This window comes from Myotis nattereri (assembly GCF_964212035.1).
Source record: "Myotis nattereri genome assembly, chromosome: 6".
Lineage (NCBI taxonomy): Eukaryota > Metazoa > Chordata > Mammalia > Chiroptera > Vespertilionidae > Myotis > Myotis nattereri.
The window spans coordinates 64,200,835-64,228,298 of NC_138081.1; the positions used below are offsets into that span (position 1 = coordinate 64,200,835).

The window sequence follows — 27,464 nt, forward strand, 5'->3', positions numbered from 1 at the left end:
GTAAAGCCCTTCTGCTTAAAATTGCTAGAGTTGTTTTTTGTAACTGAATCCTAACTGATAAGGGGACTAAGATTTTTCCCTTTAAAAAAGCTCTGATTCAAATGTTAACATTTAAAAATCGAGGTAGTGGGAACATATATGTTTCTATTTGTTTTGTGTTTGAGATTATTTTAAAATTTTTTAAATGTTTTGTTTTGATTACAAAATCTATGTGTATATGCCATTTTTTATATGGCTTATTGCTTATGTTTTCATATTTTTACCTAAAAGAATAAAATATGCAAGAGAGCTTATACAATAGGATTTTAAAGAAAATGACACAGAATCCAAACTATACTATATTTCTAAAATATGACTATTTGAGGAAGTTGTTTTTATTCATCCAGAGAAAAATTCTTATAAAATATGCCTTCATCTAATGGGAATCTAATTCCATATCCCTTTTGCATTAAATAACTTTATGCCCAAAGTTGTTTGGTTGTTATAAAAGACAAATGCTCATTTGATAAAGAAATCTTAAGGCCTTGATAATATTAAAAAAACTTCAATGTAAAAACAAAATCTTGAAGAATAATGACAGAATAAACATTCTGTATTAATGTTCTTTTTCAAATTATCAGGAAGAGGAGAATTAGCTTCATTACCTAGGCTTATGCTCCATGACCCCAGAACAGCAATGTTAAATCTTTTTCATCTCGCCCTAACTGGTTTGGCTCAGTGGATAGAGCGTCAGCCTGCAGACTGGAAGGTCCCAGGTTCGATTCCAGTCAAGGGCATGTACCTTGGTTGCAGGCACATCCCCAATCGGGGGGTGTGCAGGAGGCAGCTGATCAATGTTTCTCTCCCATTGATGTTTCTAACTCTCTATCCCTCTCCTTCCTCTCTGTAAAAAAATAAAATATATTTTTAAAAAAACCTTTTTCATCTCATGGCACACACAAACTAATTACTAAAATTCTGCAGCAATCTGACAAAAAAATTGTATAATTTTGATCCATTCACACTGGACAGCTATTATTGTGTTGCCTGTTGTCACTGGTTTATTTGACAATCTAAAGGAAAAGAAGTCTGTGCCCCTGTAAATAGTCAGGTTGTGCATGTTTTAAAAACTCTTGCGGCTCACTGGTTGAAAACCGCTGCCCTAAAATGATAAAATAAATCCAAGGAGACCATAGCAGGCTTAAATTGATGTTAGAAAAGCAATTACTCTGTGCTATATTTGCAATTCTTCTATAAATCTAAAATTATTTCAAAATAATTGTTTATTTTAGAAATTATTATTCTTCCCCTAATCAACACCAAATATGTTTCATAAAGATGCTTAAATTTTATTTTCCTTAGAATTTTAGATATTTCTTCTGCCAGAGGGCTTGTAGCTTTAAAAGCTACATTTTACATTTTACTTAATACTATTATTTGAACTGAAGGTAAAAGAAGTAAGTGTGACTTAGCATCTTAGGAGCCTTTCTTTCAAGAAATTTTGAACAGTCATCAGTGGCTTTATTTGTCTGGTAAAGAGATTCTTGTCAACCAGCCTCCGCTTCCTTCTAACCCGAAAAGTCTGTGTGGGGCGTTCCACTGTGTGGCTTGGCCACTAACCTGGGTAGTAAGCCAACAGAGTTTTATACTCTCGATTGCATTGACAGCATTTTTTTCATTTTAAAACTATCTGCAAGTTGGTTCTGTAATACTCACTGATATCTCAGGAGCCCTGGGGAGGAATGGTCTCTTTGTGCGGGGCTCTCTTCTTGGTCCCAGGGGCTGGGATAATTCAGAAAGATCTTCTGCACAGGGTGCGGGCCTCGCACACTGGCTCCAGGTAGGGCCGGTTGGATCACTTGCTGGTAGGCTGCTCGAGGGTAGTCCTGGCCATCTGTGGGAGAAGACAGCCAAGAGAACAGGGAAGACTGACTCTAGTCCCTTCGTGTGAAAGGAGAGGTAAGCTCAGTGCAAATTTTTGTCTTGATACCAACTGAGGGTTCCAGATATCAGTTACCACCTCTGTAATGTTTGTCATATTTCTGTACAATCATTTACTCGATAGTTTTCATTAAATTGAGTCATTGTGGTTTTGTTTTCCAAAATAAAAACATCTGTGAAATCATGAGTCTGGTGCTCTAGTTGGAAAATGCAAAACACCATCCAGACCCCCATTTTAATAAGTTACTTAGGATAATCCAACGATGAAAAACCTGCCCCACATCACCAGAACCCAGAGCCAGGAGAAAGTGTCCCCATAATAGATAAAGAATCACTACTCTTTCCTTTTCTTTCCCCAAGTGGACACACACACACACACACACACACACACACACACACACACACCACTTTCTCTTACCAAGAAATAAATGAATGAAAACTTGGCTCATATCTCTGGGAAGCTGCCAACCAGTTGGCAATACCACCCAACTTTCTTGGTCGTTTCGTGCTAAAGCTTACGTGCACTTGAGGCCAGGGCGGTTAGAAGAGGGCAGGGCTCAGCACAGCCAGGGCTGGCGGTGACTTATGTGAATGTGTAACCTCGGAGAAAGTTGGTCCCAGCCCAGCTTAGGAGCAGCAAGTCTCAAGGGAAGAAGGGCAGCCTGTCCAGGTGGGAGAAGAGCATGGAAGGCCAGAAGAGGGATGCAGGGAAGCCAGTACAGGTGAGAGAGGAAAGCTCTGAGGGAACTGCCCAGGCCCAAAGGGGCTCAAGTGTGGGAAATCTGAGAGGTGAGGATGTGCCTCTGAGGGAACTGGAGAGAGCTACGTGGGTAACCCTGCAAAATTAACCATGAACGCCTCCTGTGAGCCAAGCATTACGACCTCTGCCCTCGTAAGAAGTTGGATATCTAGGAGGCATAGCAAGTTAGGGTAAGAAGGAGCCTGTTTCTCAGAATATATGAATTATATCTTTATTCATTTTCTGATAATAAAAGTAATAATCGAGTTTTCCCACTGTAGGTAGGATACACGCAGGGATGTAAAGTGAAATCAAATTTGCAAGCAAGCAATACAGTAACAGACAAGGTAGGTTGGAACCAGAATGTAGAGGGTGAGAATGTGGCTAGTGATTGAATTCCTAGTTCAGTAGGTAGTCAGAAGCCATTCAAGTTTCCAGGGGAACATCCAGGGGAATAATGTCCTCAAATATGGAAAAGAAGACAAACAACCTGTGTGTTCACTAGTGTGGCTCCCTTCGGGTCTCCGCTGTCTGGATGCAGCAAACTTGCCTGTGTGGCCCTGGAAATGTGCCCAAGCCAGTCACTCGTGGTCAGATTCCCTGGATTCAATCTATTGTCTGCTTTGACCTGGGCACTAGCAGGTCCTTCCTGTCATGTGTCTTCTGGCAAAAGTGACTATTCTCCTCCAACCCAGGTTGTCTCCTGGACCTGACTGTAGCCTTTGCCCTACAATTGTTTAGGACTGGTCATGACATTAGGGGCTTAAGAAAGAGGAATAGGATTAAAGGGTGTATCCCAGCCTCCAGCTAATAAAGGAGACCATGATTTGAGAGCATCTCTAAGAATGGGGAGATGGGACTACAGAGACCCCTGTGTTCTAGGACAAGATACACTATGAAGGTTTTGCTTTTACAGCTTCTCTGGGGCAGGTCAGATATATTCCAGGGATCCAGATGACCAGTTGGAGTTTTAGGCCAACAGGGAGGTCACGACTGCTGCCCTTTTCCCCAGCTAGAGAAAGCATCCCTGCCATCAGGCCACCAGGCAGAAGCCTGCCCTGCTTGTAGATGAATCTGGCATGAATGGACCATTTACAAAACCAGTTGTAGGTACAACCAGGCTGTCCAGAGATCCCATTGCACTTAAAATCCACCCTGTACAATCCGATCCTGGTCCTTCTTGGTCTTATCTCTTATAAAGCTCTCACACGCTCGCCAAGCCCCAACTACCATCGTGGCCATCATGCTTCATCTTAAACACCCCAAGCTTGTCCCCACCTTTGGCATCCTCTCTGCCCAGAATGTTTTTGCCTTGTATCTTTACAGATCAACTTCTTGCTATTCAGGGCTCAGAGGTTTGGATATCACCCAGTTACCCTACCCTACCCCCACCCATTTTACTTTCTCTGTAGCACTTAGCATGTGTTTGTGTAAGTAAGCATGATTGTTGTCAACTTCTTGTCTGCCTTCCCTCCTAGCATCCTGTGAAAGCATGGACTGTGTCTGTTTGCCATCACGTCTCCAAGCACAGTGCTGGCACTAGGAGATGCTCAATAAATGAATGAATGAAGACTAAGCAGTTACAAAGCCAACTCCACACACACACACACACACACACACACACACACACTGAGAGAAGCCATTCACCCTCTGCCTTCTAGGTCTTGGGTAATCTAGATCAGCGGTCTCCAACTGGTGGTCTGCGGACCACTGGTGGTCCATGATGTCCAAAAGGTTGGTGACCACTGATCTAGATCACTCTCATTAGCTGTCTTTTATTTTTGTTTGTTTGTTTTTAGTGTCTCTCTCTGAAAGTAGGAAGAAGAAAGACAGGTAAAAAAAGAAAAATTGCCCAGCTGGTGTGGATCAGTGGTTAAGTGCTGACCAATGAACCAGGAGGTCATGGTTTGATTCCTTAGTCAGGGCACATGCCAGGTTGTGGGCTCGATACCCAGTGTGGGGTGTGCAGGAGGCAGCCGATCAATGATTCTCTCTCATCATCGATGTTTCTATCTCTCTCTCCCTCTCCCTTTCTCTCTGAAGTCAATAAAAATATTAAAAAGAAAAAGAAGAGAAACTTTATTAGTGGGCTTGAACATTTTTAATATTTGAAATAATGTTTGCTTCTAATATCCATTAATAAGTGGCTAATAATGTTTTATTTGCTTTAAAAGGATTACCCAGCTGTAATCATAAGGCTTGTTTCTTTTCCAGAAGGCGGATGTTAGTGCTGTTAAACAAAAGCCTTTGAATCCAGGTCATATGATCTCTAACAGATTATTTCCTGCACAACACGTTTTTGTCTCATAGCAACAAATCTTATCATTCAAATCACCAAGGCATGTGGGCTAAGTGTTTGATTAGCTGTAACTTTCATTTCTGAAATGGCCACCTACAGTAAAAACTTAAACTGGTTTATGTGAGCAGACAAAATGATCCACCTCATCTAGTTTTTAAATTAGGGTACTGACAGAATAGTCCTTCATGCTGCCCTTTGATTATTTAAAACAAAGAAATATTGAATATGAGAGGGAATAGCAAATATAAGCTTTCCCTCTTGTAAGTGGAATTTGGTTTTGTCTGGAATTTGGCTGGTTGTATAGGAAAGTTGCTAAATAAAAACTATGCTTAGTAGATAGATGAATATCTGTCATTGCTCAAATTTTGATAATATTGTTTTACTATTTTGACAGAGGCTTACTAGTTTAGGTGAGTACTATATATATATAATAACACCTAACATTTATTGAGTACTTGATACATGCCAAGTACTGTTCTAAGTTCTTTGTTCAGGATTATAGAGTTTAATTTTCTGTTTTCCTAATGAAGTTTAACTTAGAATCAAATCCAAATTCCTTACATGGCCCTTGCATCCATCATTGTCTAGCATATCAAGTCTCTCCCTGCTCACGTCGCTGCAGCCCTGCTTTGGGTACCTTAGCAAGCTCCTACTTCCTTGACCTTTTCATCCTTTAGGTTTCAACTCAAATGTGTCCTTCTCAAAATAAATTCTTGCCATCCTGTCTATTAATGTCTCTTCTAACACCTGGTTATTTCCCTCATAGCACTTACACTTATTTTATTTGCTGATTTCTATTTATCTATCTCCCCAGTAGACTGTGGAAGACAAGCCCATGTGTTGTAGTTACCAATGTACACTCAGTGCCTAGCGGAGTACTTGGCAAATATTCATTGAATAAATTAATAAGTGAATGGACAAGTTCTGATTCCAAATCCCAAGGACCTCCCTCCATTCGCCCCTCCCCTATGAGACAATTAGAGGCAGCCTTTTCAAGGCTTGATATCACAGGGGCTCTCTCATGCTTAGGTCTTGCTCCTTTCCCTAGGAAGTAGGGAGCAGGTTTCTTTGTATTCATTGAACATATATTTATTGATTTTCTATGGCTAGACCCTCAGTGAACACAGATAAATAGGATACAGTTCCCTTACGTAGCTCAAAATAAGTAGAGAGAGAAAGAAAATCTGTGTGTCTGTGGGTGTCTGTTTTGAAACACAAACCCACACTTGTTAGTGTGTGAGGAGAGGCGTGCAAGTCGGCAGCCACCTACATGGTAGACTTAAGAATTACTGCCCCAAAATATCTCCCCCACTAACTTGTCCCCAGTCTAAAATTTCATCAAAAGAGTTTATTCTGTGCAAGATGAAGACTAGAAGGTGGTGGGTGGTGTGATAGACAAATGATTTGTTAGCATGGCAACGCCTCGATTCTGAGGCAGTCTTAATCACAACACACATCACAAATCTTACAATCATAAGTGGGCGCCCAGAATGGTAGGTTATCTGTCAATCCTATGACCCTCTTGGTCAGAGTACACACGGTCTTCACGTTCCTGGGTTTTTACCACTTGGAATTTTTAAGCCAAATCCTAATGAGGTTTTCCACTTATCAGACAAAACATTCAACATTTTTCTTCCTTATTAAGAATGGATTAGAAGAGTTTATGAGAGAAAAAATAAAATCTGATTTTCAAGTTGTCAGAAAACATCATGATATAATGCAGTTTAGCCAGGAAACAAAAGAGCCAACATAAACTGTTACAGGGACGCTCCCAGCTATACGCAGCTGTGGTTCCTGGAGGGCAACTCCTTTCTTGATCATTTCTCCGTCTGGTTTGTCTTTTCCTTACTTGTATTTGTGCGTGCATTCTAACATGCAAATAATCACATTTTTGGGGTCCCCATGAGCAATAGTACGCATGTGTCCACAGCTTTATTTTATTCGGTCTCCTTAGTAGGGAAAGCAAGAATTTCATAGTAAAATAAAGCCTCTTTAGATTTAATACATTATTTTTTTTCTACGTTATTTGTATTATGGGTTTCATTTGATTGCAGTCATGATTTCTATTCTGGTGACCTTCCCTGGAAGGATTCTCAGGCCACCATCTCCCAAGGGGGGTGGAGGGGAGGGGTGGAGAGACAGGCTTATTTCCACTTCTCCACTTGCTTTGAAAACTTTCTTTTTTTTTTTTTTTAACATGAAAGGGGAGACCAGTAGCCATTTTTGCTTTAACTTGCAAAGGCTAAGATATGCCATTTGCGTGGTGATCATTATTTATTTATATTTTCATTAACGGATGAGGAAGTAATGCTCTTCTAAAGCTGAGGAGAACCACGTAGCCATGGTTTCCAACTGCACAAGCATCCCTTAGGTGAACAGCTCCTTTGAAGTGGTTTTGTTGGCAATTAAGTGCAGTTACAGCCCCGACATGAAACTAAGCATTGTGCACATGCTTTGAATACTTAAAATCTGTACCAGTAAAAGGGATCTGGAAGTCGAGGAGCTCTCTGCAGAGCTGTGCTGTAGGATTTTAATTTAAATAATAACAGTAACTGAGAGCTGCTAGTTATTCAGGGCTCACTATAAGCCAGCCACTCTCCTAGTATCTTTAATACATTACCTCATTTAATCCTCACAGCAACCTGGCGGGAAGCCTTGGCTATTGTGGGGGGGGGGGGGTCTCCTAAAATATTCTGGGCTTGCAGAAAAACCCTAAGCCCTGGGCATCTTTGACAAAAAGGACCCAACCCTTACCCTCTTCCCCATGATCCAAGGCATATGCAGGGTGAATCAGGGTGAGCCTGTCTACTCTCATTTTCCCTTACTTTTCTTTTTTCTCTCTTTTACTTATTTTTAATTATAAAAGTAATACTTGCTTGCTATAACAAATGTAGCAAAAGTACATGAAGTTAGAAGGAAAATCTCCCCCTCTCTTCATAATTCCCTGTCCCCTTCTCCCATGATCACTGTTAACGATTGGGGCCAGCTTTCTTAGTATGTAGTTTTTAAACACATACAGTTTTTAAAAATAACATGTATAGAATCTACACTGCATGCTTTTCCACTTGCTCTTTTTTTTTAAATGTCAGAATGTGTACTTTACTCTGTAATAGGAGCCTACTAGTCCACTGTATGTTAGTCACAGATTACTTATCTGTCCCCTTATTGATAGGCATTTTCGTTTTTATTTTTACTCTCATGCAACAAGGCTTTACTAACCATCCTTGAGCACCCATTTTACCTGCTCACTCGGTGTTTGTGTAGGTTCCCACAGTGAGACTGCTGGGCCAAAGAGGAAGCACATTTAACTTTTGTGGGACTGCCTTCAGGCAGACTGTACCCATTACACTCCTACCAAGAGCAGATGGGAGTGTTCCCTTCTCCAAAACCCACTAACACTGGATGGTGTTCAAGGTTTTTGAATTATGTACACCTCATTAGGGAAAAGGTATCTTTAAAATTTTTGCACATATAAACTTTTCTTAAATTTAGTAATGTTAAGCTTGGTTTCATATGCTTATTGGCCGTTTGTATATTTTCTGTGAATTGTTCCCCTTTCCTGTCCTAATTCTCTCCTCTCTGCCTTTCATCACCTCTCTTCACTCCCAGAATCCTAGGTGTCCCCTTCCTCCCTCCCCTTCAATAGAAGGAAATAATGCAGAAAGCAAAGGGAAGGGACCTGATGAAAGAAGTCAGGTCACAAGGTACTGGAGGCTGAAAGTGTTCCCAGTCAGGAGTTTTGTGTTTGAAAAGAGCCTGCCCAGAGTGGGCAATGCTCACCTCCAAAGACTGGATTGCTTATGGTGCCACTTTAGGCTTCAACAGGAGAAATATTTTCGAATAGGAATATCTTCCAGGAACCCTCATACGATAACAAATCAATGCTTTCTTGGTCTATCATCATATCCTGTTAGTAGATAAAAGCAACTGCTTGGGACTTACTATCCCAAAGCCCTGGGCCAGGGGTCCTCAAACTTTTTAAACAGGGGGCCAGTTCACTGTCCCTCAGACCATTGGAGGGCCGGACTATAGTTTAAAAAAAAACTATGAATAAATTCCTATGCACACTGCACATATCTTATTTTGAAGTAAAAAACAAAACAAAACGGGAACAAATACAATATTTGTATTTGCATGTGGCCCGCAGGCTGTAGTTTGAGGACCCCTGCCTGGACGATGTATTCACACATCTACACATTAATCTAAGGAATTCATCAGAAATGCAGATAACAACTTAACGTACATCATGTTTGTCATGTCATTGCTTATTGGATAAAAAACTGGAAACTATTTAAAATGTCCCACAATGGAGAAGAAAACAATTTGGTAGATTCATCAGATGAAATACTATGCAGTGTTTTAAAATGTTAAAAGTAGTGCACTAAATGTCATTGGAAACTAGTTTGAGTTTACATTGAATGTGTAAACAAAGAAAAAAGAAACAGAAGTAAATATGTCAAAGAACCCAGTGAGGAATTATATTTGGGTGATGGAAATATGGACTGAACTTTTGGGCATATTTCCATTTTGAGAGTGAATAAATATTACTGTTATGATCAGTTTGTGGTATTATTCTCATAAGTATTCCCTTTTAACCTGGAAATCACTGAGAAATACATGCAACCCTGACCCTGTCAAAGTTCATTTCTCTTACTTAAGGAACCCCAGCCACCACACACATCCTATTACTGGGCGCTCAAAGCAGGCAGTGGTGTCCAAGGCTCCCAGTCAGGTGACTTCCCAACATCCAACCCTCTGGGTCTCAGTTTTAGGCCTCAGAGGCTCTTCCTCCGCAAGCCCTGCTGTTTTCGCATCTCCTGGCCTTATTCTGAAACTCATGTTCCTTCTCATCTGTTTCTCCTAATTTAAATTCCTCTACTTCCTTCCTTTAAAAAAATCATTAATTGCTGTACTGTTCCATTCACTTTAGGAACCTTTATACTAAGTGCACATGTATAATATATAAACTCTGATTGGTTACAGCATTTGTAATTATTTCTATAATTTATTTTAAAGCTAGGTGTCAGGCCTTTGGACAGACTCTTCTTTTATCACTTGAATTGCTTTTTGTACAGTTTATTTGCTAAGAAAAGTATCGTATCTAAGAGGCCTGTGTTTGATCTGTAAAGCCCTATCTTTATTTTCTAGTGGCCTCGGTGGAGATTGAATACCAAGGATTTTGATGAACCTTCCATCTCAGTCTGAGACTTTATCACTTTCAGAGATGCTTAACGCACTGATACATATTATTCACTCATTCACTTATCCAGAAATAACTTATTGAGAATCTAGGATATGCTAGTCACTGTGTTAAATGCTGGGGAATTATAGATTGAAAATACATCTTTATTGATGTGCAAAAGCTTGCATTTTGGAAAGAGAGGTAGAGAGACTGGTTATTAGGGCCCTAACAAGCAGAAACGAAGGCAACAGAGATCCTGAAGGAGGGACTGGTCTAGGGAGGTTTCCAGAGGCAACACTTGAGCGAAGTCTTAAAAGAAATATATGGTGATGGTCGTATAACTCTTCAAACAGACTACAATCCATTGAATTGTACACTTAAAAAGGTGAACTTTACGTTATGTAAATTTGATCTGAATAAAGCTATTAAAGAAGAGGTATAGAGCTGGGTCACATGCACAAGAAGGGAAAGAACATCCTGGATACAGCAAAGAGCACAGGCAAATACTTGGGATGTGAAACAGCTAGACAAGTCAGGGGACTGCGTCCGGGGTGTGGCTGGAAGGCAGGGTAGAGGCAGATGGCTCAGGTCTCCAAAGGGATTCAAGCAGCAGAATCACAGGAGCAATTTGATCTTCATGTAATGGCATGAATCCAGAGTCTCAATGACATTCTGGCACCTTCTGATTTTTTTTTTTTTACTAAAGGCCCCTTTCTCTGCCAAATCTAAGATGGGGAGGAAGCATGCAGAGAAGGAAGACTCCAGATGCCCAAGAATCAGGGCAACAAGTACATTTTATAGAAATCCATTAGCTCATACTCCTGCCTCTAGGCCGGTTTCAGTTAAATTAACTAGACAGAGGAATCTTTTCTGTCCTTAAAGGTACCGAGAGACGCCGGTTCCAAGTGGGACAGGTTTTGGGCTAAGATAAAGCATTCTTCCAAAGCCTCTTGCAAATCCAACCACACACAGAAAGCCCTACGAGAAGCAAAATGCCCTCCCTGCACACCGCCTGACCGGTCTGTGCTGATCTGCGACACGAGGCACTGACCTGGGGCCCTCGTTTACTTTGTTGCCCAGCCCACAAAGTCCAGAGGAGGGAAATCTCACTTACATGGCACCTGGTGAATGGGACCTCCAGGACGATGGTACTGATGGTTCCACTGAGCCCGTGGGGAAAGGTGGGGAGGCGGCATCTGTGCACACGCTGGGTGCCTCTGAGGTTCAAACGGATGATACTCCCTGGACCTGAGAGGTCTGGGGAGGTCCTGAGGGTAGCACATGGAAGTGAGGGGCAGGGGCCTTTCCAGCTGCCTGATGCCCAGGACATCCTGGGGCTGGGAATTGTACCCCGTGTCTATGGTAGGCAGGTCTGGGGCTGCTCGGTGCCTGTGGGGCTGGGGCCGTTGCACCATCTCTTGGCTATTGCTTGAGGAGTCTGCTAAGGCATTAGGTAAATTTTGGTCTGATTTGCCTGAGCCATGGCCAGTGTCAGGAGAAGCTGCTGAGAGCGGAGATCCCAGCCATTGATTACGCTTTTCCCTAAATGAAAACTGATGCTCTGGGGAGAAGGCACCAACCACAGGCTCGGGTTTAGGCTCACTGGCCCCGAAGGAGTCCGAGGGCAGATCTTTGCCCGGGTCCGGATGTCTCCTCCAGAAGCTGTCTTCGCTCTCCTCCAGGACTTTGGCGCGCAGGCAGGTGATCTGCCGGGACACAGGTCGCTGGTGATTTACCAGTTGCAGGCGAGGGGGAGTCTGAGAAAAGTCTTCCGAGGAATGGTGAGGGGTTTGGGGTGCAGATGAGCCGTTGGGTGCCATGTTCCTTATGTTTGGAGCAGGGGGTTCTGATCCCTCTTGCAGGGAATATTCTGGGATGGGGTTCAATAACTGACTCGGGTATGGTTCCGATTCGTCAACCTCCACAGGAACGCTTCGGCTCATGGTCGTTTCTGAAACAAGAGAAAACATGCCGCAGCCTAAGAAGACAGATCCTGTTTTGGAGTGCCCACTTTATGACCTTAGGGGACCTCGCCGAGGGGATGGTTTAGATTAACAGTAGTGTGACACCAACTGTGCTGGCATAGCCCCAGTCACACAGTTGTTTACTGATCCTCCAGGCAAAGGCACTCACGCTTATTAAGATATTTTTATCTGGAAGGCGATTCAAAGAATGTGACTGGACCATCATGTGGCAGGTAGCACATGGGGAAGACACACATGAACATCAAAGGCCAAGGATCGAGGAAAGAGAACTGAACCCTGATGCGGCCGCTCCATGTTTAAAACGTGTGGCAGGAACACAGGACATTGCTACACTGTGGTCTTTGAGGATGGAACTCAGCTGAGAAGAGATATGAGAGGGAGAGCGTTTACCTTTTAAACTTTTAAAACTTTGCTGTGTGACTGTTGCCTAACAATAAAAAATAAATTAAATAAATAAATAAATAAATAAATAAATAAATGATAAAGAAATAAAAAGCCTGTGTTTAAAAGCACTGACAAAAGGGTCACAGTGACAGTTCCCACTTAGGTTGTTTAGAGGATTTGCTTTCCTCGGGCACTGTGCCTGCCACGAAGCCAGCCAGCTGACCACCTGGGTTGTGACGTGCAGGCTGAACCGGCAAGGTTTGCTAAACTGGCCTTTAGCCCTTGGGCCAGGTAATACTGGTTTTATCTGGAGAAACAGAGCTCTTCATCAACATAACAGAAGGAGGAAGACAATTAGCCTCCCCTTATGGCAGTGGTTCTCAACCTTGGCTGCACATTAGAATCACCTGGGAATCTTTTTAAAATCCTGATTTCTGGGCCTCATCCTCCAGGTGATTCTAACGTGCAGCCAAGGTTTCGAACCACTGCCTTATGGCTGAGATGCGGCCGGGCACCTCGGCTCCAGGGGAAAGGAGGCAGCCGGGGGTGACAGGAGGCCTGTAGGAGGCTCCAGAGCAGGTGTAGTGTGAGGGAATGAGAAGGAAAAACAACAGATCTCAGAGGTTTGCTCCATGCAGGCCTTGCACAGGGTGTACTTCAAATACCACGCAGAGAAAGGGGCGGTGCCGGCAGGGGTGGGTTTTGAAATTCATATTTTGAATCTGTGTAGCATTTCAACTGCAAACATTTACTGAGGGCTCACTGTGCCTAAAGCCACGATGTACAGCAACTATTGTTCTAAGACAAATTTTGAAAAATATGAATTTGCCTTCTCTGGAGCCCTGTATCCAACCCCATGGCAACAAGACACATGCACTTTAAAATGCTTCCCCTCGGAGCAGAGATGGGCCAGCGCCTTCCTACCACATGTATCTCCACTGCCTATAGGAAGACACCTCAGCTGGCTTCTCCACTGAGTGCCAAATGAACACTAGCACTTCTCTGTACCCGCACCTGGTAACAAACGTGCCCGCCTGCTGCAAGCAACCTCTGGCCTGTGTCCTGGCACAGCTGAAAACGTCCGCCTCTCGTTCCTGGCCGGCCCTCCCTCCTGCCTCAGTTTCCACTTTCCTACTGTCCCCTTTCCAGGCTGCTCTCTAGGCCAAGGGTCCTCAAACTACGGCCCGCGGGCCACATGCAAATACAAATATTGTATTTGTTCCCGTTTTGTTTTTTTATTTCAAAATAAGATATGTGCAGTGTGCATAGGAATTTGTTCATAGTTTTTTTTTAAACTATAGTCCGGCCCTCCAACGGTCTGAGGGACAGTGAACTGGTCTCCTGTTTAAAAAGTTTGAGGACCCCTGCCTAGGCTGTGTGTGTCCCTGCCCCCTGGGCTCTGCAGAAAAGAGACCTCATCACCCAAACTGATTAGAGACCTACCCAAAGCACACACATTTCAGCTGGTGGTGATGTGTAAATGCTCACCATGGCTTTCCTTCCTTCCTTACAATTTTCCTACAGCTGTGACATTGGAGATGCCATCCAACGTGCTCTTCAGCTGGTCAGGAAACACAAGCATTTTCTGAAGGGCCGGCTGAGTGTTGTGTAACCTCCCGCTGGCATCTGTGGCGCAGCCGAATGGGAGGGCACAGAGGCATCGAGTGAGCCAGCCAGCAAGAGGACAGGATTCTGTCAACCCTCTCTTGTTACTCGGTTCTCTCCCATCGCCTACACTTCAGGTACCACTGTGGGTGATCTCCCTGCGTTTTCAAGTGTGAAAGCCTTAGAAGTGCTTCCCTAAACAACAACAAAAGCTGCAGATTCTGCTCTTCTAGCTGAGGAGCCAATAACAAAGGCGACAAGTGCCGACATCTCACATAACTGGAAATCTGAGGCCCAGCGTACAGTTCAAACTGGTCTGAAAGGCACAAAGGGCCCCTCGGATGGTAGTCAATAAACCTGGCATGGTAATGAGCAGCCGCCCAGTAAAGCTATGATTAATAATCCTTTAAAAAAAAAAAAAAAAAGGACCCTGATGTTTTAAACATATGCCTATCAAATATCCAAACAGCAAATAATTAGTGAAACCTGCTGTGTCCAACTCTAAGCTGGGTGTTCTCCTTAGGCACACACTTAGTTTATTTATTTTTTTTTACAATAGGTAATGCCTACAAGTGATACAACATTCAAGAGTACAAATGGGTATGGAGCAAAAGATATTCAAAATTATTTCTAGAGACGTATAAAACATGTTTTCTACCTTTAAGGTGCTTGTGATCCAGATCAAGAGACAAAACTAGTAACAGGAAATCAAAAGCTCTACCTCACTCAGGGCCTTTGCACTTATTGTTCCTGCTTCTCAGAACACGCTTCCCCCACATATCTGTGTGGCTTTCCTTCTCTCCCCTCCAGGTCTTCCCTCGGCTGTCACTTTCTCAGTGAGGTCTCCCTGGCTGTCCTCTCTGAATTTTTCACATGCCCCTTTCACTCTCCTCCCCGCTGTACTGTCCTCTCTAGCAGTTATCCTCATCTTATGTACTACAAATGTGTATTGTAAATACAAATGTCTAATACATTCTTTGTTTGTTTGTCACCCATCCCCCCCTCAAAAAAAATTTAAAGTTCACACTTTAAAGGTGTGATTTTTGACTGCTCTATTCTCTCAGTACCTAGAACTGAGCTATACTCTCAGTACCTAGAACTGTACCTGGCACCCGTAGGTGCTCAATAAATATTTGTTGAATGAATCAATGATTGATGTCTGTTTTGAAGAGGTGACAGACCCATGTAGCTGGCAGTATCACGAACAGTGAAAATGTCAGGCTCCATGAGAGGTAGCAGGGAGTATGGGGTGGACCAAGTCCTCAGAGTTTGTTAAATTATACCACATGGGTACCCTTCCCTATTCCTCGCTTTCTTTCTCTCTAATATTGTATTAAGCCCACTCAGTGTCAGGCCCCAAGGTGGCCCTGGGCCATGCCTAAGGGGTCCCACCCATGGGTAGAGTTGATCACAATAGCTCTTACCGAATAAAGGTGATTCCACCACCCAGTGTGATAGGAACATGTGACAGCAGGGCAGCTGGTCTAGTCATGTGTCCTCAGAGCTTCGCCTAGAAAAGCAGAGGGTGGGGCAGGCCTGCACCTCCCATGTGGGTGCCTCCCAGCCCTGGACCCTTGTGAGGGTGTCACAGAGAACAATTACACAAAAATGCCACATCAGAGGACCCTGGCGGGGTAATGGGTTGTGTTGTGGTTCTAGCTCTTGGCAGTTTTATTTGTTGGTCTTTAATGTCAATATTGTAAAAAGACTTCATATTAAAAAAGTCACTCAGTACAGCACCACTTCTAACCATTTCCATTTCCCCCTGTTTTATTCCAGGACTTCTCCATATGATGTCCACATGGTTGTAACCCCCCTGCAAGGCCGGTGCTCCAGTCCCCAACTAACAAGGGTGACACTTGGATTACAGTGGAAAACCCTGTCTTCTACCTATGACAGTGATGGCGAACCTTTTGAGCTCGGCGTGTCAGCATTTTGAAAAACCCTAACTTAACTCTGGTGCCGTGTCACATATAGAAATTTTTTGATATTTGCAACCATAGTAAAACAAAGACTTATATTTTTGATATTTATTTTATATACTTAAATGCCATTTAACAAAGAAAAAATCAACCAAAAAAATGAGTTCGCGTGTCATAGGTTCGCCATCACTGACCTATGACCTAGAAGGCTCGACCCTGAGGGGGACAGGAGACCTGCCAGCCAGGACCCCGTGAGAATGGGGTCACCCCGTGCTGGCATCACCCCGACACGAATGCTGAGCTCCGAAGCCTGGGAGACGCTGAGCCTGTCGGGCCTGGAGGTCACCGCGGCAAATCCCTGTGGGAAATCCCTGCGGGAAGGGAGAGGCTGGAGGTCCGAAGGAACCCAAGGGGGCTTCCCGCTCAGATCCCCTTTCCGAGCCACAGCACAGGTGCCCAGGCCCCACACCCGCAGATTCTGAGATGGGGCTGGGCTCCTGTGTGTTTTTGTTTGAGTCCCACTGGGAAAAGGGTTCTTTCAGACTTTGCCAAGGGAGTGTAATCTGTACAATTTGGCAGTAACCAGTTGCCCTTTGACCTAGTAATTTCTCTTTTAAGAATTTCCTCTACGGTGATATGTGAAATGAAGTCCTGTGAAATGAAGCGGCCGTGAGGACGGGCGATGCAGCAGTGTGTATAGCAGCAAAGAGCAGCAACAAGCCACATGCCCAAAAAGGGTCTGATGGTTTAAACTGTGGACCAGCGGTACAATGAACACTGTGTCTTTTCAAAAAGACTGAAGCAGTGCCGTGTGAACTGGTGTGGAACTGTCTCCAAGATTCATTGTGAAGTTAAAGCGAGCAGGAGGCAGAGTATGCACCCCTTTGTACCCTCTGAGCGGTATGTGCGCACACCACCCCTTCAGAAACCCGCACGGCGGTCGCCTCTGAAAAGGACCTGGATGACTGGGAACAGGGGCCAGAGGGGGGTCTTGCTTCTCAGAGCATTTTATACCTTTTAAATTTTGTACCAAGTGCCTATGCATCTACTTAAAGGATTAAAAAAGAGAAAGAAAAATAAAGAAGCTCTTCTGGTGATTCTGATGTTCACAAAGATTAGAACCGGTGGGAATGAGGCACTGCTGACACCACCCAGGAGAAGGGAGAGCATGTCCCAGGTGGGAATGGGGTGGGCACGAGCTAGGAACGCAGGCCAGTCCCAAGTACATATGACTAGGCTGAAACAGTTGTGTGGCCAGTCTGGTTCTGACTCTCTCTGATCCGACCTGAGAGACGCTATTTTCCTTCTCTGGAACCCACTGCTCTTTGTCTGTGAGCTCTGGTTCTAGCTCTTGGATTCTGACCCCCACCTTTCTGCAAATCCCTCTGCTTGTTTTCTCTGCCCAGGTCTCTCTCTGTGGCTTCCTTTCGGCCTCAGGCCTAGGACCTCCCTCTTAGCTCCTCTACTCTACCCTGGATTTGCAGGTAAGATCTTACCCCAGATGGCAGCCATTTAACATCCCATGTGACACTGCTCCCTAGTGTCCCCGTCATAGAATTTTCCATTCCCTCCCTCCCTCCCTCCCTCCCTCCTTCCCTCCCTCCCTCCCTCCCTCCTTCTTTCCCTCCCTCCCTCCCTCCCTCCCTCCCTCTCTCCCTCCCCCATTCTCTCAGTCAAACCCCCTGAGCTGCCTCCAATTCTTTGCTGATGTCTGTTGCCAGCACCCGTTTTCTCCTTCAGGACACCCTGACTTAAATTATATTCGTTTCTTAAAACGGAGCCGATTAGTCTTCACAACACGACCTTTCTGATCTCACAGTTCATCGAAAAGCTTCTTTCCTCGCACCCTCCCCACCTCCCTCTCTGCATGCCCACCAGTCGCCGCCTGGCCCGTGTGGGAGACAAGCCGTGCACATTCACCGTTAACCGTGCCTGCTGTCTTCCAGATGGGCTTGCCCTGAGTCAACACATGGTTCTAGAATGTGGGGAAATATGTGTGTTTCAGTGCGCGGGCCCCAGAGTCAAACCCCCTAGGTTTAAACTGTTTCTCTGCCAGCTGCGTGGTTAGATGTGTGAACTTGAGAAAATTACTTAACTTCTCTGGGCCTCATTTTTCTCCTCTGTCAAATGGGGAAACTAGCAGCACCTGCTCCCTAGGCGTCTGTGCGGACAGAAGATGTAAATAAAGTGCTGACTGCAGCGCCTGGACCATATCAAACTCTCAAAAAATAGAAAGTTATTTTGTTGTTATTTGTACAACACTTTCACGGGCACCCTATTTGATAGGAACTATTGCCAGTCACATTTTAAAGATGGGGAAACTGAGGCACTGGGAGGTTTAGTAACTTTCCTAAGGTCACATGGCCAGCAAAATTATTATTTTGGTCTGGGAACTCTTTCTACACTATGTTCACTGGTTTTATACTTGGGTGCTCACAATAGCACAGAAACATGATGTCTGGAGACGTATCTTTTTTCACTAACGTATATTTTGGGCACATTTGATACATATCTTGCTTGGTCCTTAAAACAAGCTGGATTATGGGCGAGCGGTGTACTTGGTATCGCTTTACCGTTCCTATGCCGCAGAGAGGGGCACATTCAGTAGCTTTCTTAGTCAAAGCTGTAGCCTATACATCTCCTAACTCTTCCCATTAGAGTTATAGAGATTGGGGCTTTTCTCTTAGGGTCCAGATAGTAAACAGTTCATGCTTTGTGGACCATATATGTCTCATACTCTGCCTTTGAGGGTTTGTTTGTTTTTAAACAGCCCTTTGAAAATATGAAAACCATTTTTAGTAATATTTTAGTTAGTACATAAAAGACCATGGGCCACTTTTGGCCTGAGGTGGTAGTTTACCAAACTCTGATATAGTCTAGGCCAGTGGTCGGCAAACTCATTAGTCAACAGAGCCAAATATCAACAGTACAATGACTGAAATTTCTTTTGAGAGCCAATTTTTTTAAACTTAAACTATATAGGTAGGTACATTGGTATTAACTTAATTAGAGTGCTCCTAAACTGGCCTTTGCTAAAAACGTCCTCAATCTGATTGAGGTACATTCGCTGAGGTCGACCCCTTCCAACTCTCCCAACCACACTCGTCTTGTGTACTTGTTTCATATATCTTTTGTCACCCACGCGCGGTTTGCAGACGCGACTAGCACTAACCACTGCACAAAGAGACTGCTGACTGACAGGCTCACTCAACTCGGGCATGAATTGTGTGCGCCTCCCCTGCGCCGCGTCTCCTGTCGCCCGACCCGACTGACCGAACGACACCCCCCACTTCTTCTAACGCCACTTCTTTAAAATAGACTCGCCCAGGCCGAAAACCGACTTCTGCACATGGGCCACGAAGTTTCAATCGCACTGTACGTGCACGCCCGCACATGGTATTTTGTGGAAGAGCCACACTCAAGGGGCCAAAGAGCCGCATGTGGCTCGCGAGCCGCAGTTTGCCGACCCCTGGTCTAGGCTGTTAAATCAAAATACGCACCTAATGTAATGGATATACTTAAGAAACCTTACGCTTTGTTAGTCATAATTGTTTCTATTCACAGGATATTTACTATGCACCAAATACTGTTCCAAGTGCTTTACATGTATTAACCTATTTCATGCTCACAGCCACCCTATTTGGTAGGCGTCATTGTCAGCCCCATTTTACAGATGGGGAAACTGAAGTGCAGGGAGGTTAAGTAACTTTCCTAAAGTCACATGGCAAGAAGCAGAGATAGGATTCAAATGCAAGCAGTTCGGCATCAGAGCCTGTGCACTTAAGCATGTTCTCGTTTAGAAGCATTAATTTATACAGCTATTTGGTGGGGAGCAAGGGGGCAGGGGGAGCTTCTGAAATGAATGTGTTTTAGCGCCATTCACCTTGAAGGTGAGGAGGTGTGGATACAGGCCACCCGTGTGATACGGTGAATCGCCAGGCTGCAAACCTGTGGCGGCTTTCCTTCATGCCGTGACAGTAGAGGGTCTGGACGAGACTGCTCAGGCATCTTGATTGGGGAAAAGCACTTGATTGGATCTCATTAAATTTTAATCATAAACTGAATTCAAAATAAATTGAAAACTGGTTGACAGAGCACAAACAAAGGGTGATGATAAATGGTGATGCATCTAGCGAGGGGGTATCTTCCAGGGGATGCCTCTGAGGCGAGGACGGATGGGATTTAATGAAGGTGTTATGTCCCCGGAAGAAGACAAATAGCAGAGCAAGAAACAGAGGAAGGGTAGCAGTGAGCTGCCTGAGTAATGAATAAACCACGTCAGCAGCTCCAAACAATCAAGGCTTGCGGCTGTTCACCAGCTGCTTGGATCTTTTTAAAGCATTCTTTGGGTCAACCATAGGGTCAAAGAGCATGAATATTTCAGGTGGGCTTCAAAAATAAATATATAAATTTATAGCTAGGAGGATCCTCGGATCCAATTACAAATACTTTTAATTACAGACACTCCAGGTCTTACTTCCCAAGGAGTAGTTTTCTTACGTCTAAAAGTCATGGATTTTAACAAAAAAGATTTAAACTCGTTAATGTTCTTTGTTTACTGTCCAAATGCATGCAAACTTTCATGACATTGGCTTGCTTAGTGGAAGTTGGTTTAGAGTGAACTGTTTGGCTCAGGGTCAAATTCCAGTGAAGAAATACTTCCAAGTTTACTTGCAGAATTTCCCAGACAGAACAGTTCTTCCACTTGGTTTGCCAGAGAATTAGAAGCAGTGGTGAGCCCTGGAGACCAGGGAACATTTACTGGCCCTTGTTCAGACCCAGCACTGTACGGCTCAGCGTCAGGCTAAGGGCAGCACGCGTGACCAGGCCTGATTTGAAGAAGTCCGCTCTGGAACTCCCCTGAGCTGTCAGACAAGGAGGCGATGGGCTAATGGGAGCGGGCTGTCTACGCCACGTTGGACACTGATAATAAATATTTAGAGAACAACCTCGAAACAGCCCAGGGGATGTTTGTTTGTTTGTTTGCTTGTTTCAGATAAGACTTCTCTACCCACACATTTGTGATTCTTAATTCAGTCCAGGACCCAGAGTGAAGAAGAAGGGGCAGAAGGGAAAAATCAGGAGAGAAAGAGGAAGGGAGAGGAAGGAAGAAAGGAGAACAGAAGAGAAGAGAAACAAGGACAGTGGAGAAACCTTGAAGGACATTTGTAAAAATTTACCTTTTGTTGGTGTAGGAGACACTTAACTGCGATCTTTATGTATTTGTGGGTGTGAGAAGTGGCAGTGGGAAGGAAAGGAAAGAGGGAATCGAGGTAAGAGTGTTAGAGGTAAGCTGGTAAGCCAGGAAGAGCCTGAGCAGACATCACAGAGGGGGAAGCGAGTTCAGGCACCGAGAGACACCTGGTGACCCTGGGAGGGGAGAAGGAGAAACACCCGAAACCTGAGCACAGGAAAACCGCGAGGAGAGAAGAGCCGAGTTTCCTTCACCCACGAAGGAGCTGCTGAGACGCCAGCCGGCCAGGTCTGTGGACTGGAAGGGAGGGGGACACACGGGCTGGGGGCCTGGTCAGTCCCAAACAGCTTGATTACAGCTGCCTTATCAGGGAACCCAGCCGAACTGGCACAGCTCAGAGGGTCACAGGTGAGAGCGCACTCACCTCCCCTGGCCAGTTTATAACTTCTGGTCTCCTGGAAGGTCTGTGTACACATCTGCGCATGTGCATACACACACACAGGTACACACACATGCAAACACACGTGCGCGCACTCACACACACATACACACATGCACGCACAGAGCAAGCCGAGCACTCAGACATAGAAGCACATGTGGCGGAGCAGGAGGCCTGCTGGGCCAGGGACACAAAGAATGTCAGAGGCAGAAAGGACAGCCTGGGCTTCACGAACTAAAAATATCTTGTGACAATTCACGGGGAAGAAATGAGAGAGGCCCACGGTGGGAGCTTCTTGATTCGGATCCTCAGATGCTTTTGCACCAAAGACTGCAGGATTGTTTTGATAAGGAAATGTGATCAAACATTAGGGGTCATTTCCTGGGATGTGAAAGGAATTTAAAGTGTAAAGTGCCTCATTGGTGTTCTTTTCTGCATCAGTTGTCATGTTTTTTAAGACCAATCTAAAATTGCCCACAGCAGAAAAGTGATTTGAATTCAAGATATTTCTGAGATTTCGATTCTACGATGTGTAAAAACACATAGATTTCATTTAGACAAACTACCCACCTAATCTATCTTTCTGAGTGTCTATTAAAGAAAGCCTGCAAACATGACTGCCTTCTCCTCTTCCTTTTATTTTTTAATGAATTTAATTTTTCACTTTTATTTATTTTAAGATTGATTTAAGAGAGAGGAAGAAAGAGTGGGAGAGAGAGGAGAGAGAGAGAGAGAGAGAGAGAGAGAGAGAGAGAGAGAGAGAGAGAGAGAGAGAAACATCAATGTGAGAGAAACATCATTGGCTGCCTGCAGCACACACCCAGGTATGTGCCCTGACCAGAACCACCACCACCTTTTGGTGCACAGGACGAAGCTCCAACCAACTGAGCCACACCAACCAAGGATCCTTTCATTTTCAGGGCATTTTAAAGTCACCAACTCCTTAATCCTGAGAGAAACTGGCTTTGCACCCTCCAGAAGTGTGTGTCCCGGAGTTAAGAACCTTTTCCCGGACAAGCTGGTTCACTGCCCAGACCTCACTTCTAGTCAGCCGCCCCACGCAATGAGCAGAGCAGCCACGCACTGTCCAGCTCCGCAGGCTCCCCCGCGGACTGCCTTGGAGCTGCAACGCCAGGTTAAGAGTAACTGTGGGTGGTCTCCCTGGATCAAAACGAGGCTGGCTGGCGGCCGAACAACGGTTAGCCTGATTTCAGATAATGGAGCATCATTACTTGAAAATAAAATCAGTCACTCGTCACAAGGAAAACATCTTGAAATTCCTGACCTCTCATCCCAGGGGGATAGGGAGAGCCATTTAAAAACATGATGAGGACTATACCGGGGCCTGGATATTTCACAGAAACGGTGGAGCAATACCAGAAGCCCTGAGTCAGCCATCCCAGTCAGCCACGGCCTGTCTGAACTGGTCTGACAGTCATTGCCCAAAAGAAACAAAAACGACACCAGAAAGGAGTGGTTTGGAAAAGGGTAAGGATTCTGTGGGTCCTGTCATAGTCATCACCCTCACATGGTATCAGGATGTGCTTTGCAGCTTCCTTTCGGCTCCCATGAGGCCCCGCACACAGTGACTGGCCTCCCCAGGCGTGTTTCCAGCAACGCCGCCTCTGCCAGCTCTCTGGCCTGCCTGACTCTGGGCAAGTGCACAGGACAGCTCTTCCTGCGTACCCCGAACGAACAGGATATGAACTAACTCCAGGAATCCCCTGTTTTCTCCTACGGAGCTAGAGCCAGGATGACTGCCTAAATCCAGGCAGCCCTCCCGCAGAGCCCTGTGGCTGCCCAGCTTTCTCAAAGCCTTACACCCAGACCACGGCTTTACCTTTTGCCTGGAGAGCAGACGAGCGACACAGAAATGAAAGCAGCTCCTGTGGAAGGATCCTGAGCACGGAGGGGCTGTCTGATAGTATCATGGGGGCCAGGGGATCGAAAAGGATTAAGAAACATCCTTGTCCTCCAGGGACTAACCATCTAGCAACAGGAGGTAAAAATTAATATATTTGAAGAAGCCGTAAACAAGGCTTCTAAGACCACCCATCACGGCTCCCCTCTGGGACTCCCATTACCCTAGTTTTATTTTATTAGAGAGGAATTTAGACGAAATCATGTTAGTTCACCACCACCACCCCTCAGCCCCACACATTTTATTGATGAAGAAATCCAGGCCTAGGGAAACCGAAGGGAATTGCCGAAGACTCAGAACTGGCAGGAAGCGGAGCGAGAACTTGGAACCAAGTTTTTTTTGTCCTCTTTTTATCATTATTATTTGCTCTCTTTTTTTCCTGCTCATTTAAAAATAACCCCTGATTCTAAGAGACCATCTTAAACTTAGAAGACACCAGGAGCTTGATTACCTTCTAAGATAAAGTAGTAGCATTTCCTGCTGTTTCTCCCTGAGCTCTGTCCAGGGCCGGCAGACGTCTGGGTGGTTGGGGGGAGGGGGGGAGGGGCGGGGGGCTGGGGGCGGCCGGAGCCAGCGCGGAGCGGAGCCGCATTTCAGGCCCAGAAGGAGCGCTGCTCTCTCCCCTGCAGGAAACAGGGATCAAGAACACTTGGGCGTCCCCTGCCCACCTCAGCCACGGACGCCTCCCGGGGCCGGAGGCCAATGACGGAGAGTCTCCGCCAGCCCGGGCTCTCGGGGGAGGAGGGGGCCTGCATTCTGCATGGAAACTCGTGCGGACGCGAAGTGCTCCCGCAAGTGGGTCGCGGGCGGCTTCGAACCGCCCGTGTGCGAGCCTCCAGCCCCAGCCCTCATCTCCCGGGCCGGTCTGGGGTGCCAACCTCCCCCCCACCCCCGCCCTTTCCACAGCAGAGACGTCACGGTCCTTCTCAGCGTCTCCAAGCACAAGCACAAGGTGGGGAGAGGGAGGAGGGGAGAGGAAGGCAGCACCTTCAGGACAGGAGGACGCGGGCGTCTGAAAGCGGGTCATGGGGACGGAGCCAGGCCGGGCAGCGCCCCGTCGGAGCACTTACCTGCGGGCCGCGGCGGGCAGACCTGCCGCAGGTGGTCGCGCTCTCCTTCCCGGTGCCTGCACCTGGGCTGCTCCCGCCGCCGCCGCCGCCCTCCAGGCCCAGGTAAGCGGCGGAACCGGCTCCGAAGCAGGAAGTGGAAGTTGTATGCAAATTTCTACCGGGGCTAGGAAGCCTCAGCTCTCAAGGCTCCCTGTGGGCAGTGAATCAACAGCCGAGGAGTCACTTTATTTCTTAAAACAGAAACCTCCTTCATTCACTAGAAAAGGCCAATTAGGCTGCAAGGTTGCCCCCACCACCAGCTAAGCATCTGCTGGGAATGTCCCGCAGCCTGGCCTCGGCCGAGCAGCACCCAGCCCGAGAGGTGCCTAGGAGGGGGTTGAACTTGGGTGTGAAGATGGGTTATTCATTAGCGGCTCCAGGGAGGAGACTGGGGACCTAGAGTGGGGAGGAGTCTAAAGCAAGGGCTTCTTGATATTTCTAACTGCTGGCAACATCATCATCATTGCTCACCCCAGCCCCTGCAAGCTCGGCACGTGCATAGACACATAGACACATGTACACATATACGAACACACACACACCAGACACACCCCCTCTGCCCCATGGACAGGCACGAAAACATGACCTTTTTTTAATGCTCACCAGAGGACACGTTTTTATTGATTTTAGAGAGAGAGGAAAAGTGAGAGAGAGAAACTTCAATGTGAGAGAAAAACATTCAGTTGCCTCCCATACAGACCCCGATGGGGGATCAAAACTGCAACCTAGGTTTGTGCCCTAACTGGGAATCGAACCCAAACCTTTTGGTGTACAGGACGACCCTCCAACCAACTGAACCACCCGGCCCAGGAGAAAAAAATGACCACTTTTAAGAAAACACTGCCTGGCTGGGTAGCTCAGTTGGTTAGAGTGTTGTCCCGATATGCAAAAGTTACAGGTTCGATACTGCCTCAGGGCACTTACAAGAATCAACCAATGAATGCATAAATAAGTGGAACAACAAACTGATTTATCTCTTTCACTCCTTTCCTCTCTGTAAAGTCAATCCATAAATAACCCTCTCCACCACACACACATATGTGAGTGCATTTTTCATGACCTCAAGCTTATTTTCTCCTTCTCCTATGTAACCAATAGCCTACAGAATTTATTGCCGAAGTTGATGCTGGAGACAAGATGACCAGGCAGCGGTGTGTGGTGAAAGCTGCGATGGCTGGAGTCTTGGAATCAGAGGGGTTGGGTGTGAGCTCAGTTATGGCACTGGCCAGCTGGGCACCACATCTGGGTCCTCGGCAGGCACTCTGCTCCTGGTGCTCGGCCTGCCTCCTGTGGGCCGCAGTCTCTCCATCCTGTGCAGGGCACAGGCCCCAAGCCTCCCCAGCCAGACGGCCAGGCTCTGCTCAGGGCATGTGAAGGGGGCTGCTCTCTATTCCTCAAGCAGAAGGATGCTGCTTGGTTTTAAAACAGCACATGCAGGTTGTCTACATTTTGATATAGCCTTCCAATGAAATTCTACACAGCTGTTAAAAACCATAAATATTTACGTATATATTTCTTTCTACAAACATAGAAAAGTGGATATTATTTAATACAAACATGATCTCATTTTTGCCAATATATATGACAGATAAATACATTCATAAATATCTAGATGTGTTTGTTCACCACTGGTCCCAGCTCCTAGCTAGTACACTGTCCAGAGCATAATAGGCAATCGATAATAGTAAAAGGGCAATATGCAAATTGACCAAACGGCTGAATAGCAGAACCATCCGGATGACCACGCTATGACACTCACTGGCGCCAGGCCAGCCAAGGAGGGTTCGATGTGATTGGTCAGGGGCCTGGCCATCGCCCCATGATTGCCCTGCAGAGGGAGGCCCAGGCCATGGCTGGTGGGGCGATCCATCAATCAGGGGGCTCCACAATCGCCACAAAGAGGGAGGGCCTACCTCTTTGGTGTGATCGATCATGGGGTTCCCGGACTGTGAGAGGGTGGAGGCCGAGCTGAGGGACAACCTCCACCCCCAAGTGCACGACTTTTGTGCACCAGTCCTCTAGTCCCTATATATTTGTCAAATGATGAAAAGTGACAGAAATTTCTGGAAGAATTCATGCCGTACTCTTAAGTGGTTGTTGCCTCCAGGGAATGGGATTGAAGAGACTAAGTGAGATTGAATGGCTTTTATGCTATATACACATCTGGGTTGTTTGATTACCCCCTCCCCCCCACAATAAGCATATAGTACTTTATTCATTAAAAAGAACAAAGATTAAAAAGTAGTAAAATTAACTTGGCCTTGAACTTTCTGCCTCAAATTATCATCATCATCATTATTATTATTAGTTGTTGTTGTTGTTAATCCTCACTCCAGGATATTTTTTCCACTGATTTTTTAGAAAGAGTGGAAAGGAGGGAGGGATCAAGGGAGGGCAGAGAGAGGGATAGAGAGAAAGATCAATTGAGAGAGACACATCAATTGGTTGCCTCCTTCACACGCCTGATTTGGGCTGGGGATCAAACCTGCAACCCAGCTATGTGCCCTTAACAGAGAATTGGGCTGAAGCTCTCACCAGCAAACATACCTGCCAGGGTTATTATAACTAGAGGGCCAGTGCACAAGATTTGTGCACTTGGAGGGGAGTCCCTCAGCCCAACCTGTGTCCTCTCGCAGTCTGGGAGCCCTCAGGGGATGTCTGACTGCTGTGAAGGTGGGAGAGGCTCCCACCACCGCCGCTGATCTCGCCAGCCGTGAGCCCGGCTTCTGGCTGAGCAGCGCTCCCCCTGTGAGAGCACACTGACC

The 27,464-nt window shown here is 45.7% G+C and overlaps 1 protein-coding gene across 1 annotated transcript in view; it reads right to left on the reverse strand.

Annotated features, from left to right (window-relative positions):
• Positions 1–24,861, reverse strand: part of TRAF3IP2 (TRAF3 interacting protein 2) — a 42,151-nt gene extending 17,290 nt beyond the window's left edge. Inside the window, exons 1-3 of the mRNA XM_081094035.1 lie at positions 24,661–24,861; positions 11,255–12,091; positions 1,696–1,873 (exon numbers count right to left, since the gene is read on the reverse strand). Of these exons, the coding sequence (XP_080950161.1) occupies positions 1,696–1,873; positions 11,255–12,083 (1,007 nt within the window). The 5' untranslated portion in view covers positions 12,084–12,091; positions 24,661–24,861. The remainder of the gene's footprint in view (positions 1–1,695; positions 1,874–11,254; positions 12,092–24,660) is intronic.
• Between the last annotated feature and the right edge of the window lie 2,603 nt (positions 24,862–27,464).